The following is a 13,158-nucleotide window of genomic DNA, read 5'->3' on the forward strand; positions in this document are numbered from 1 at the left end:
TTCCTCCGGCGAGGACGAGGATAGCTCGCTCAGCTGTAACAGAGCCCCTACCCGTCTCTGACAACACCAATACCCGGAACGATTGGCAGATACAGATACTGTAACCAGTCACTTTCACTGCATTCGTCACGATGGACGAGTTGCTAGCGAGCGAGCTGTCGGCCGAGACGTTGGCCGCGCTGCAGGCGCATCTGCTGGAGCGCCACCAGGAGGAGGACGCCCCCGTGTCGGAGGATTTCCGCCTCTCGCAGTTGTACGGTAGAACGACTGTATAGATTGATATACTTGCTCTACTTACTGACTGTTATATTGGTGCATTGGTATTGTAGCTGGTACGATGAGAAGACTGGCCGTGCACTGGCCCAGGAGGCCATCGACCACAGCAGCAGCGAGCTGCGCATCGCGTTTGTGAGCACGCCCGCGGCCTACCGCGACTTCCTCAAGATCCAGAGCGAGGAGCCCGACGAGGCCAAGCGCGCGGCCATGGGGGAGAACGTCTACATCTTCGAGTACGACCGGCGGTTCGGCGAGAAGTACGGCGACCGCTTCTGCTTCTACGACTACAACGCGCCCACGGAGCTGCCGGACAAGTTCCACCACTTCTTCGACTACGTGCTCATGGAGCCGCCCCACCTGAGCCCGGACTGCCTCGAGAAGTTCTCGGACACCATGCGCTGGCTCGCCAGGAACGTCGAGCAAGTGCCCGGCAAGAAGGACCGAGTGGTGAACCCCTCCACCTTCATCAACTGTACGTGTGCTCTACCTACCTATTTGAGTGGGTACTCGAACTACCTAATTATTAACTCTGCCTCCTTGTTCGTGGTTGCAGCCCAGTTGCTGCGCAAGGAGATGAAGGCGGACCTGGGCTTCACCCCCACGGGCTTCTACCCGAGCTTCGAGTCCAAGCTGTCCAACCACCTCCTCACATACACCAACTACGAGTCCGAGCGCTTCGGCCCGTGCCAGGAGCCCGACGACGAGTAGAAGTAGAAGAATGTAGCCATGTATGTTTGAGCTACCCGTCTCTGACCAACACGAACCTCTGTTCTACCCCGAACGATTGGTTGATACCGTACCATACGCATTTTGTCATTTGCTCTACCTGCGCACACCATGGACGCCCTCCTCTCCAGCGAGCTCTCGGCCGACACGTTGGCGGCGCTGCAGGCGCATCTCCAGACGCAGCAGGCGCAGGAGGAAGTGTCCGAAGACTTCCGTCTTTCGCAGTTGTGCGTTACACCCGTTCTACCTCAATTCTACCTTATTATTGTTAGGTGCTGACGATGTATGTGCATCCAGTTGGTACGATGACCGCACTGGCCGCGCACTGGCCCAGGAGGCCATTGACCACAGCGAGGAGATGCGCATCGCCTTCGTGAGCACGCCGGCAGCCTACCGTGACTTCCTCAAGATTCAGGAGGAGAGCGACTCCCCCATCAATGGGGACAACGTCTACCTGTTCGAGTTCGACCGCCGCTTCGACGAGAAGTACAGCGGCCACTTCGTGTTCTACGACTACAACGAGTCCACCAACCTGCCCAGCAAGTTCCACCACTTCTTCGACTACGTGCTGGTGGACCCGCCCTACCTGGTAGAGTAGAGCTATCTATCGCCTGCGTTTTGAGATGTGGCTTCTACTAACGAGGTATGATGTTGTAGAACACCAACTGCATGGGTAAGTTCGCGGAGACGATGCGCTGGCTGTCGAAGGACGTGCAGCCCGTGGCCGGCAAGAAGGACAAGATCCTCAACCCGTGCACCTTCATCACTGGTACCGTCACGACAGCGAGATTCGTTGTCAATTGTGTGCACTTCTTCTAACGTGCATTTTTCTCTGTCTTGTGGCTCGATCGTTGTAGCGCGCATGCTTCGCAAAGATATTTATGCCGACCTGGGCTTCACGCCGTCGGGCTTTGTCCCGACGTTCGAGTCCAAGCTCTCGAATCAGTTCCTGACGTACACCAACTACCGCTCGGAGCGCTTCGGCGAGAGCACGGAGGACTTCGGCACTTCGGACGACGAGGAGTAGATTCTGCATTTTGCTCTCCGATAATGAGCATAATGAACGCTGCTGTTTTTGAAGTGCACGTGTGTTGGCCATGCCAGCAACTGTATCAAAGTACCAAAGGTAGGCGTTAGAGCCCATTATCGGAGTTTCGTTTTGATCTTTGCGCCGATTCTTGTGGATCGAATACTACCATACAATCCCTGCTCGTAGCAAGGCATGGAGTCGGCTAAAAGCGCGAGGACTCGTGGACATCTCCAGCATAACGCAGCAACATGCGCATTGCGCGCTTCCCAACGTACCGGTACTATTGATTTCCTGCGACGTGTGCAGGCTTGAACAACGTAGGAGGAGGCCTTCAACGTCACATCATTGGTCTCCGCTTTTGATGCGGTTTCTACCAATAGCCGTGGCCCAGTCAGCCGCGGCCACCCATCTGATGGCCGGCTGCGGCATTCCTGCATTTATCTAATTTATCTATCGCGCTTCTGGCCGGCCGCGCGCGTATTACTTGTACTAGTATCAGAGACATGGAGCAGGCGGCGTCGGGCCCGTGGGACGCGCTGCTGTGGAGCCTGCTGGCCGTGGACAACGCGGCCCGCAACGCGGCCGAGGCGCAGTTCGCCACGCTCAAGCAGAGCGCCTGCAGCGACGAGGTGCTGCTCGGCCTGGTGCGCGTGGTGCACTCGGCCAGCCCGGACGACGTGCGCGCGCTGGCCGCCGTGCTGCTGCGGCGCGTGCTGCTGCGCGACGCCGTGTCGCTCTGGCCGCGCGCGTCGGACGCGGCCCGGGCCACGGTCAAGCACGAGCTGCTGGCCGTGCTCGAGGCCGGCGAGAAGAACCGCGGCATCCGCCGCAAGGTGTGCGACACGGTGGGCGAGCTGGCCAGCAGCATCCTGGAGGACGGCCAGTGGGACGACCTGCTGCCCAAGCTGCTGCAGTGGAGCAACGCGCCCATGGTGACGCTGCGCGAGGCCGCGCTGCGCGTGCTGGAGATGGTGGCCATCTTCCTGGCCGCTCAGATGACGCAGGACGCTGAGGCCACGGCTACATTGGACGTCACGGTGCTGCAGACCATGACCAAGGGCCTGGCCGACCGCGAGGGCCGCGTGGCCCTGAACGCGCTGCGCGCGCTGGGCATGCTGCTGCTTAATCTGGACGCGCTGGACCAAGTGCCGCGGCCCGAGCTGCTGGCCAGCGCCGTGCCCCTTGTGCTGGCCGCGCTGCACTCGCTGCTTGTGACCCACCAGTTCGATGAGGTGATGGAGGCGCTGGAGGTGCTCATTGAGGTGGCCGAGCCCCACGCGGCCTTCTTCAAGCCGTGCCTGCGCGAGTTCGTGGAGACCATGGTGCAGATCGCCGATGCCCCGCGTGACGAGAACGACGACAATGCTATGCCCGACGGATGCAGACAACTGGCCATGGAGTTCCTGGTCTCGCTGGCGGAGCAGGCTCCTTCGCGCTGCCGGAGACTGCCCAAGAACATGTTCGTGGAGACGGTGTACCCTGTGGCTTTCAAGATGATGCTGGAGCTGCAGGACTTGGACACTTGGGACGTGGCCAATTGCGAGGATGAACAGTCTGCTGGCGGCCAAGGTATCGACCAGGAGATCTCCAACTTTGACGTGGGCTCCGAGGCTCTCGAGCGGTTAGTGGGTGCGCTGGGCGCCAAGCGCTCGCTGCCCACGTGCTTCGCACTGATTCAGGAATATGCTGCTCGCTCTGACAACTGGGTGAGCCGCCACGCCGCCTTGGTGGGCCTTTGCCAGATTCTGGACGTACTCGACAACGAAAACTTGGACGCTATCGTGCGTCACCTTCTGGCCCAGGCTAATGACCCGCACCCGCGCGTGTGCTGCACGGCCGTAGACGTGATCGGCCAGCTGTCTGTCGACCAGGCCCCGCAGTTCCAGGAAGCTTACCACTCCCAGGCGCTCACTGTGCTGGCACACTACCTCGAAGACTTTAACAAGCCGCGTCTGCAGGCTCATGCTGCTACCGCGCTTCGCCAGTTCATCGACATGTGCCCGCCCGAGCTCCTCACGCCGTATCTGGACAAGATGCTTCACCAGTTGTTCGCGTTGCTGCAGCACGGCCAGTCAATGGCCCCGGGTACCAACCAAGCGCCTACTCAGGTCTTCATCGCCACGCGCGTTGTGCAAGAGCAAGCTATCACGGCGATCTCGTCGGTGGCTACGGTGGCTGGTGCTTCGTTCAGCAACTACTACGCGGCTGTGATGCCCCCTCTCCAGCAAATTCTCATGAGCTGTCTCCAAGAGAGCATGTTGGCTGCGGCCGCATCGCCGGCAGTGCTCAAGCCGCAGTCCAACGCGCCCAGTTCTTTTACGCTTGGAGGTATCACGCTCGAGTGCTTGAGTCTTATCGGCCAGGCTGTGGGTAAGGAAGTTTTCTCTCGCGACGCGCCCGCTATCCTGAAGGTGATGGCGGAAATGCAGGCGACTCCGTCCATCGTAGGCAACGAGTTGATCCGCACGTATCTGCTGCAAGCCTGGGCCCGATGCTGCACGTGTCTCGGCCGTGATTTCGCGCCGTACCTGCCGCTCGTTATGCCGACGCTTCTCGAGGCCGCTACCCAGCAGGCGGAGTTCGAGGTGGACCCTTCTACCCTGTCTAGTGACGACGACGACGACGAAAGCGGTGGCTCTACGGACAGCGAAGACATCCAGCTTGCGCAGGTCAACGACAAGTGCCTCAGCATCCGGACATCCATCCTGGAAGAGAAGGCCACTGCGTGCCAGCTTCTGGCCGGTATGGTGACGGACCTGGAAGACGCCTTCTTCCCGTACGCTGAACAGGTGACGCAGGTGCTGGCCCCGCTGCTTACGGAGTCGGTGCACTCGGACATCCGTGCCTCGGCCATTCGTGCTATGCCTGCTCTTGTTAAGTGCGTGGCCATTTCGACCGCGGCGCCAGCGTCGAAGGATCACGGCGAGGCTGCTATCAAGCAGATGGTGGACTTTGCTCTCGGTCGCCTGGTGAATGCCCTGACGTCGGAGCCGGAAGTGGATTTGGTTGTGAGCATCATGCAGAGTATGATTAGCTGCCTCAACGATGCGCGTGAGCTTCACCCGACACTGGAGCTTAACGAGGCCCAACTGCGTGAGCTGGTGCATGGTCTGCTTGTGGTGCTGGGTGACAGCTTCCAGCGCCGCGCAATGCGGAGAGGTGGCGCGGGTAGCGACGACATGGAGGCCGGCGAGGCGGAGGAAGAAGAGGACGATGACGCCTCGCAGTCGAGTGAGAACCAAGTGGCGGAACAGGAGCTCCAGTTCGTGTTGGCCGAGTGCATCGGTACTCTGGCCAAGACTCACGGTGGCGCGTTCTTCCCGGTGTTCATGACGCTTCTGTGGGACAAGGTGGCTGCTCTGGCTGCTCCTGGGTGCCTGGTGGAAGACCGTCGACTTGCGCTGTTCGTTATTGATGATGTGTTGGAGCACTGCGGTGGACCCGCGATGCGTCAACTCGATGTCTTCCTGCCTGTCCTGGAAAGCGCGCTGCGTGAAGTGACTGAGCCTGGACTTGTGCAGGCCGCTGCCTTCGGCGTGGGCGTGTGCGCCTCCCAGGGCGGTGATGCCTTCGCTCCTCGCGCCGAGCAGTGCTTGCAGTTGCTGCACAACGTGGTCGCTCACCCGCGGGCCCACAGCAGCCCGGAGCAGCGCAACGCGACCGACAACGCCGTGGCAGCGCTGGGCAAGTTCTGCGAGTTCCAGGGGGGCGCTGTGGATGCCGCTACGCTGTTCCCTCAGTGGCTGGAGTTGCTTCCGCTCCGTGGTGACCTGGAAGAGTCTCTGGCTGTATCACGCCGGCTGTGCCGCTACGTCAACGACAGGCATCCTCTCGTTCTCGGCGCGCCGGACTACCGGCATCTAGGCAAGGTTGTCGCCGTTCTAGCCGCAGTGGCCGAGGAGAAGTTCCTGCGCAAGATGAGCAAGGCAGTCGGCACGAAGGAGGCGTCGGGTCTGCGTCAGGAGCTGTCGACCACACTCACTGGCCTCCGTGCCACGGTACCGGAACCCGTCATGGGCCAAGCTTGGGCCTCCCTCCCTGCCCCGCAGCAGGCGGCGTTGCACGCGCTGTTCGCGTAGGTGAATTGCAACCACGACGTGGAATGAAGTAAAAGAAGGATTTTCATAGGTAAGTAGGTAATAGTAGTTGACTACATGAGTTGCTCTCGTGGTTCAAGCATTATTATCTGTAGTGGTGGATTCAGGGCTCAACCATTACCGGTACTAGCTCCTAGCGGAGGTGTGGCCCCATTCCGACCTTTATCCAGCAGCGGAGCTGGGGAATCGCGTGACATCCCTCGAGCTTCTTGTACGAGGTGGAAGCGGTGACGAAGGAAGGCCATCTCCAGCTCCCCGCGCAGCATTTCGGCCGGATAATCTTCGTGAACGGTGGCCCACGTCCCCACAAGGGCCATGAAAATCCGCGAGTCCAGGAAGTCGGGCACCACCACGTTGCGCATGTGGTCGTAGCACTCGTTCTCAACTTCATCGAAGGTTGTACGGCAAGCCACGTCCAACGAAGCTTCTACGCGCTTACGAAGTCCCGGGGCCAGCGGAATGGGCGATCGCGGGTTGTTCGGATTCAGATACTTGACGTAGATTTTCTTGGCCGACCGAAGCACGATCTGGTAGCTCGGAAGTCGTCGATAGTGCTCGATCTCCTCCCAAAGCATGAGATTTTCCGAGCAATGCTGGAAATCCAAGAACTTGCGGAAGGCCTGCATGCAGCCTGGATACGTCAAGAAGACGTCCAAGTGGCAAAGTTCCAGCTTTCCGGCTTTCGCGGCCTGGTCCACAGTCGCAAGGTGTGCATCTGCGGGTGTTGCCTTGCTGTCTCGTCGCAGTTCCTTATAGTAATTCGACTTGACGAAGCGCGGCAGTGAGTCCTGCAGCATGCCATGTCGAACCCTGTTGGCGATCTTCTTGAACATATCCACGCTCGGATTCGAGAGCCGCACGTAGATTTCGTCTCGCATCGTTGTGCTCATATCGACTTGAAGTCGGGCGCTGGGCATCATATACTTGCGATAAATCTTCTTGGCCGAGTGTTGGAGGAACTCGATGCCCGGTAGCAGCTTAAAGTCCTCCACTTCCTCGCAGAACGCAAGTAAAGAGTCGACACCTCGTCGAGTCATGAACAACTTGAAGTATTTCTTGGCAAATGGGTCGCCCAGCAACAAAGTGAGAACTTGCTGAGGGCTGAGCGTCTGCTCCTCCTCCATCTTTTGAATGGACTTGCGTCGCGACATTCCTTTGATAGACTCAGGGAAGGAGATGGGGATCAGCTTCTCCACGGGGTAGTGCATGGCGGTGTCGATGAGCTGGAACTCGGCCAGCGCGTCTAGTTTCTGATGCACTGCCTCGCTCTCTTCGAACCGATTGCCGCGACGTATTAGCTGCTTGGTGTCGGGTTTAACGACTTTCGAGTGGTCGAGATACTCCTGCGAGCGACAGAAACCCGGCCACATATCTTCGCTTATGCGGTGGAACACGGTGATCTGAGCCTCGTAGAACAGCTTGGGCACCAAAGCTCCTTTCGTGTCCACGACTTCTTGGATTTCTCGAAGTGCGCCATTCTCCTCTAGCCCAGTGATGTAGTTCTTCGACGACGGGGTGCAGTATCGGTCGTAGATCCTCCGTGTCTTGTTCACTACGAACGATAAGTTCGGCAGCCGCTTGCAGTCCTCGACCTCCAGGTAGAACAGCAGATTTTCCAGCGCTAAGGCCTCCATGCAGAACGTCTTGAGGAAGCGTAACTTGGCTGGATGGGCTAAAATCCCCATTAGCGAATAATCTTCAGCTTCTTCAGACCCGTCAGCTGTGTTGGACCCGCCATTACCTGAACCTGCTTCGCCGCTAGGAGCTCCGTTTGGAATAATCGGAGCACAGAAGTCCTGCATCTTCTTGAACAGTTTACTATCCCGAAAGCGAGGGTAAACCGACTTCTCCAACGCGATGTAACAAATCTGCTGCGCTCCGGAGTAGATACCAGCGGAGATGTTGTCTCCTTCCAGAGCTTTCTCGATCTCTTGCATCATGTGAGCAGTGACGCACACCGGCGAAGGCGCATCCGGGGACAAGAATTTGTCGTAAATTTTCCGTAGACGACGGTGTGTGTAGGAATGTGATGGCAAGTGCTGCAGCTCGTCAATTTCGACCCAGAACCGCAGCATGTCGACACCGTTCGGGACCTTGTTCACTTCTGCGTACTTGAGGATCATCTTGAGCGTCGCGGGGTCGGTCAACACGTCGGTAGTGAATACGGGGGCAAGGTTCTGGACCAGATCAAGTGCAGCTCGAGAAGTGCCCACTGCTCGGCCGAACCCTTTTTCACCGGACACAGGGAGAATACCGCTCGCTGTTCTCTCGTCGGCATGATGAGCGACTTCCTCGTCAAGTGGGGCCTTCGGAGACAGAGCGATATTGGGCTCGATGATCAAGTCATTGAAGTCCGGTGATGTCGTCACAGAGGCTAAAGTAGCTGCATCTAGAAGTGAAGTTGAACGCGTACTAGCGTCTGGCTGTGGCTAGAAGATAATGAGAAGTAACAGGTGAGGTTTCAGCTAGCTTGAAGCGCACGGAAGTAAATGGACCTACCTCGTCTAGGGTATCACCAGTATTTACCGCTTCCGAGTCGTTCATAGGTTGGACTTCGGTCTCCGAACTGACCGGTTGGGAATCTTCAAGCGGAGGCTTTGGGTCAAGCTGTGTCCCGGACGCTAAACGCTGAGCAACGATGTGACGGAGGCTCGAGAAAATCTCCTCCTCCGAGTCGCCTGCAGCCAAGCGACGTTCGTATTCATCCTTTGTCTGCAGCAACATTTCGTTAACAAACTAATAGCATCAACCAAATGCCAGCGCACTCGGGCAACGGACCTCTCTAAAGATCGTCGATGCGTCCGGATCGTCCACAGACGCAGCAGCTCCCATGGCCGCACACTGGTTCCCGGTCACTCGACTTCGCCACTTCCTGGCCGTAGACGACGTAGCTGGCTAGACGTCGAGCGCTTGAGCGTGGGAAGTGGGTAGGTTGGGCCAAGTGCTGAAGGCGCAGTTGAAGTACTCCAAACGTTTGTCGAGCTGTGCTAATTACGGCGCGACAAGACTCGCGCTGCACCAAACTCCTCCATTTATAGCGGAGTTTGGAGAGGGATTCGCCCTTCAGCATCATCAGTGTTGTCTGCAAATGAGCCCGCCGAACCTGTTGGGTAGTTTGGACTGCTAACTTGAATCGGCACTTGAAACCATCTCGAGTTCCTTGATAAGCATATTCATTTCATCACACCAGCTCCTATTCGATAAAAATAATAAGTGTTATATTACCTACAGAATGGGTGGTCTACTTCTTGAGACGTTTGAAGGCTGCGTTGTACTTCTGATAGAGCAAATAGGGTACCCCATCTTTCGGTGTTCCTTGCACGCCCAGCAGATAAAATATTTCCACAGGATCCTTTCTAGACGACAGCCAACCCTCGAGCCGCTGGGAGATTAAATCTTTTGCGAGTCTCTTGGTACTGGGAACATCCTCCGCTGCGATGAGAAGCTTCGACAACCTGTCTCCTTTGTAGTTGTTCTCCAACTGCGAGAGCAAACTCACGTTCACTGTTGGGTTTTTGTCGCTATAAGCGATCAAATACTTCAGCCAGACCGTGAAAAGTGGACTTTCAAGCAGCTTATTCCCTGTCAGGTGGAGATTCAACGACGCGAAGACCAGCTCCGGGGCCAACTTCTCCACAGACCAGCTCCGCAACAACTCGTCGTACATTCTTTTCGCCAGTCTTGCTGTAGTTGGGTTCTTGCTCCCCGCCAGGATCATCTTTGCGAGGTCATCGGCCTTGTAGAGTTTCAACAATGCCGGGATCGCAGTCTTCCTTGTGCCGAAATATTTTCTGTTGAACTCGTCCGTGTACTTGATCCACGCGATAAATAGCGGGTTGCTAAGCAGCGCGACTCCATCCTTGCCCTTAATCCTGAGTAGCTCAAATACTCTAGCAGGCTCCTTTGCAGTTTCAACGTCGACACCCAACCAGAACTTGGTCTGCTCGGCTTGGATTCGAACCGCGACACTCTCCATGCTCGGGATGTTCTTTGCCTTGATGAGCATCTGCACCAGCGTCGGCTCGTCGTAGCGCTTCTGCAAGACCGCGAACAACGTCTTCTCCGTGTTGGGGTTGGCCTTCCCGAAGTCGTCCACGAACTTGAGCCAAGTGTTTACCTGAGGCTGCGTGAAGAGTTGAGCTCCGGACTTGTCGAGTTTCAGCAAGGTGAAGACGTCGATCGGGTACATTTCGTCGGCGATCCACCGCCGGATCTGCTCGTTCTCCAGTCGCTTGGCCATCGTCGCAGTACTTGGCACGCGCTTGGCCGACTCGATCATCTTGGACACGCCGTCCGCTCCGTAGTGGGCCGTGAGCGTGGCGAGCAAACTCGTCTTCTTGGTGCTGTCCTCGTTGACGAGCTTCATGTAGCTGAGCCACGTGTTGAGCAGCGGGCTGGCCAGGAGATCGTCCGCTGCCTTGTCGAGTGCCAACAGAGCGAATACCTCCTTGGTGGTCTTCATGTCCGCCAGCCAGCTCTGGAGCTGCTCGGCCTGCACCCGTTTGGCGATGTCCTCGGTACTCGGGACCTTCTTGGCCGCCTCGATGAGCTTGGCCAGGCCGTCGTCGCCGTATTTGGCCGTGAGGGTGGCGATCAGACTGACCTTCCGGGTCGGGTTTTCTTCGTTGAAGAGCTTGATGTAGTTGATCCAGGCGTTCAAGTTGAGGTTGGCCAGGAGGTCGTCGGCGGCCTTGTCGAGCGTCAGGAGCTTGAAGACGTCGTCCGTGCTCTCGCCTCTCTTGAGCCACTCCCGGAGCTTCTCCACGGAGACTGTGGACTTGACCGAGTTGGCGACTGCTTCGAGACCGGACACGGGGAGGCCTCTTTCTTCGTCATCCAGGCTTGAGAGCTTATGAACCCTCAGCAGCCTCGTTGTGGGGAGATTTCGCTGGCTAACGACGGTCGAATGCACTAAACGTTGGATGTCGGTTGTAGTTAGTAGAGATGCTGGTGTCGCCGAGGAAACGTCGGCCTGCGCCAGGAGTGCAGTGATAATCTGCAGCAAAACTCCGTGGCGCAACATGAGGGGCGCAGCACTTGGTGATGTGGCTTAGCCTTTGCCTTTGTGATTGCGAACTGGTTATGGATTTATAGAACAGAAAATCAAAAACCGGGCCGTTAATCGTTAGATTGCTACACCCCAAATGGTTATCACTGGATGGGAGGGGTGCAGAGCCTGGCAGAACATCGCCCCGAGTGCGACGCACTCCATGAATACTTCAAGAGGAAGTTTAGTATTTGGCTACTCACCCTGGCACAAGTATTAATACAAGCGTTGTGAGAGGTGCGTGGTACACTTGTTTCATGTCAATAAACACGGGTTTTATTTATCAATCCAAAATGTTTACGAACGATTATTTTAATAGATATTATTCGTTTACATTTTTCATGTTTACATTTATTTTTTAATAATTGTTTACGAACAATTATGAGTAGCAATAATAGTATTAACGGATAATGTCAAATAGTATACGGTGTACTATTCCTATAGATTACATCCCACAAGATACTCTATTTGGCACAGTAAACTAAGTATCCAGTTGCATTGGTTTAACCTCCAAATATCTAAAATTTCGATTTTATTCGAAACGTTTCGTATAAATAGCAATCCATTTTTTTAAGTTTTGTTATGATGTGTTTAAATGCTAATTTGATTTTAGTGATTCGAAGCCAAGCACGTTATTGTGGAAACCGATTAGATTGTCTAATTGGGATACAAATCGATTGATTAAGCTTAATCGGGTCTGATTTGCTAAATCCGACCTCCTAATTAGATCGACAGACTAAGATTTGTACTCTGATTTGACTGAGCGGTCAGTTGCCTACAACGCCATGTGGCAAGCTGATTTAGCTGCTCCACGGCTTACAAAGCCCGGGACGGCTGATTTGCATGCTAATCAGCCCGAATGTCCGACACCCACACGGCATTCGGTGGCCGATTTAACGTAAAACCGACAAACGCTAATGCTGACGAGAAATGACAGCGCAAATACATGACTTCAGAACTTGATAAATAGAATGCAGTACACATCGAAGCTCACAGAAGCGTATTTAATGCACGCGATGCTATTTCTCGTTAGTAGGTACGCGAATCACTCAGCTCGTGGCGGTAAGTGGTCGCTCGTCGTATTTCTGGCGGGTAATGATGCAACCCCCATTTTATTAACCTTACACCGATTTATACCCTTACCAATGCCATATGAAATCATAAGGATCCCCGATTTAGTACCAGTCAAATCTCTCATGAACGCTGCTTTATCAGCTAATCCGCTCGGGCAATCTAATCGGTTTCCACAATAATACTAATTTAAAATTCATCACATCCAGTTTATTTTACAATTATTATGTTAAAATAAGAATACCTGGTGTTAAATCAGCATTTATGGTAATTTCACGCTGAAATGGTATACTATTTGGTACGGTATAATATAGGCATTATACCTTCACGATGGTATATACAGTTTGGAAAAGTGCTTTATTCTGCATTATCCGTTAAATATTCATATACAATTTGGAAATAATTTTGAAATATTTCTGGGATAGCAGCAACCCCGGAGGGAGTGCTGTGGCCAGCCCAACACAGATTAATTAGGCGGCACCTCGGTAGCTGAAGCCGGAAAACTGGCCCCGGTAACTGAAGTCGCTTATGCTCTCCATCTCAAATCCGAAACAAGAGAGGGATGGAAGACATCTCGAAAGTGAGACCAGTCCGCACATCGGTGATCAGCGTTGTCGGGTTGTCGCCGCGCGCGTTGAGTCCGTCAGTGGTGCCAATTCAACTACATGTATTACTTGGAGGTAAGGAAGTACAACGCGCGTTTTCAGTGCTGCACTTCCAGCCGAACACACGCACCAAGTACGGCCTGAACGATCCGTATCTCCTCGCACTCAAGTGCATTTAGTACTACGTTGCTAAGGTGGCTACTAAAGGAATAAAGAAACAAAAGTTTGCGTCCGCTGAAGATGATAATGGTCGATGGGCGAAAGGCTCGGAAACAGCCTGATAGGCTCTAAGTCAATGTAGCAGAT

The 13,158-nt window shown here is 55.2% G+C and overlaps 5 protein-coding genes across 5 annotated transcripts; 3 read left to right on the top strand and 2 right to left on the bottom strand.

Annotated features, from left to right (window-relative positions):
* Positions 1 to 131: 131 nt before the first annotated feature.
* PHYSODRAFT_509222 (hypothetical protein) lies at positions 132 to 984 on the top strand (the record flags this gene model as incomplete). Its single annotated transcript, XM_009530369.1, has 3 exons — positions 132 to 253; positions 330 to 748; positions 830 to 984. The coding sequence occupies 3 exons, from the start codon at positions 132 to 134 to the stop codon at positions 982 to 984; spliced, it is 696 nt and encodes a 231-aa protein (XP_009528664.1).
* Positions 985 to 1,113: 129 nt separating this feature from the next.
* On the top strand, positions 1,114 to 2,080 carry PHYSODRAFT_560996 (hypothetical protein; the record flags this gene model as incomplete). The annotated part of the gene is made up of 4 exons (XM_009530370.1): positions 1,114 to 1,229; positions 1,300 to 1,591; positions 1,660 to 1,771; positions 1,860 to 2,080. 4 exons carry the CDS (start codon positions 1,114 to 1,116, stop codon positions 2,027 to 2,029), a joined length of 690 nt encoding a protein of 229 aa, XP_009528665.1. The 3' UTR covers positions 2,030 to 2,080.
* Positions 2,081 to 2,535: 455 nt separating this feature from the next.
* Positions 2,536 to 6,111, top strand: PHYSODRAFT_509599 (hypothetical protein; the record flags this gene model as incomplete). The annotated part of the gene is made up of 2 exons (XM_009530371.1): positions 2,536 to 3,003; positions 3,091 to 6,111. The coding sequence occupies 2 exons, from the start codon at positions 2,536 to 2,538 to the stop codon at positions 6,109 to 6,111; spliced, it is 3,489 nt and encodes a 1,162-aa protein (XP_009528666.1).
* Positions 6,112 to 6,239: 128 nt separating this feature from the next.
* PHYSODRAFT_508051 (G protein signaling regulator) lies at positions 6,240 to 8,961 on the bottom strand (the record flags this gene model as incomplete). The annotated part of the gene is made up of 3 exons (XM_009530372.1): positions 6,240 to 8,552; positions 8,656 to 8,841; positions 8,908 to 8,961. 3 exons carry the CDS (start codon positions 8,959 to 8,961, stop codon positions 6,240 to 6,242), a joined length of 2,553 nt encoding a protein of 850 aa, XP_009528667.1.
* Positions 8,962 to 9,370: 409 nt separating this feature from the next.
* On the bottom strand, positions 9,371 to 11,152 carry PHYSODRAFT_286221 (hypothetical protein; the record flags this gene model as incomplete). Its single annotated transcript, XM_009530373.1, has 1 exon — positions 9,371 to 11,152. The coding sequence occupies one exon, from the start codon at positions 11,150 to 11,152 to the stop codon at positions 9,371 to 9,373; it is 1,782 nt and encodes a 593-aa protein (XP_009528668.1).
* Between the last annotated feature and the right edge of the window lie 2,006 nt (positions 11,153 to 13,158).

This window comes from Phytophthora sojae, assembly GCF_000149755.1.
Source record: "Phytophthora sojae unplaced genomic scaffold PHYSOscaffold_5, whole genome shotgun sequence".
Taxonomy (NCBI): Eukaryota; Oomycota; class Peronosporomycetes; order Peronosporales; family Peronosporaceae; genus Phytophthora; species Phytophthora sojae.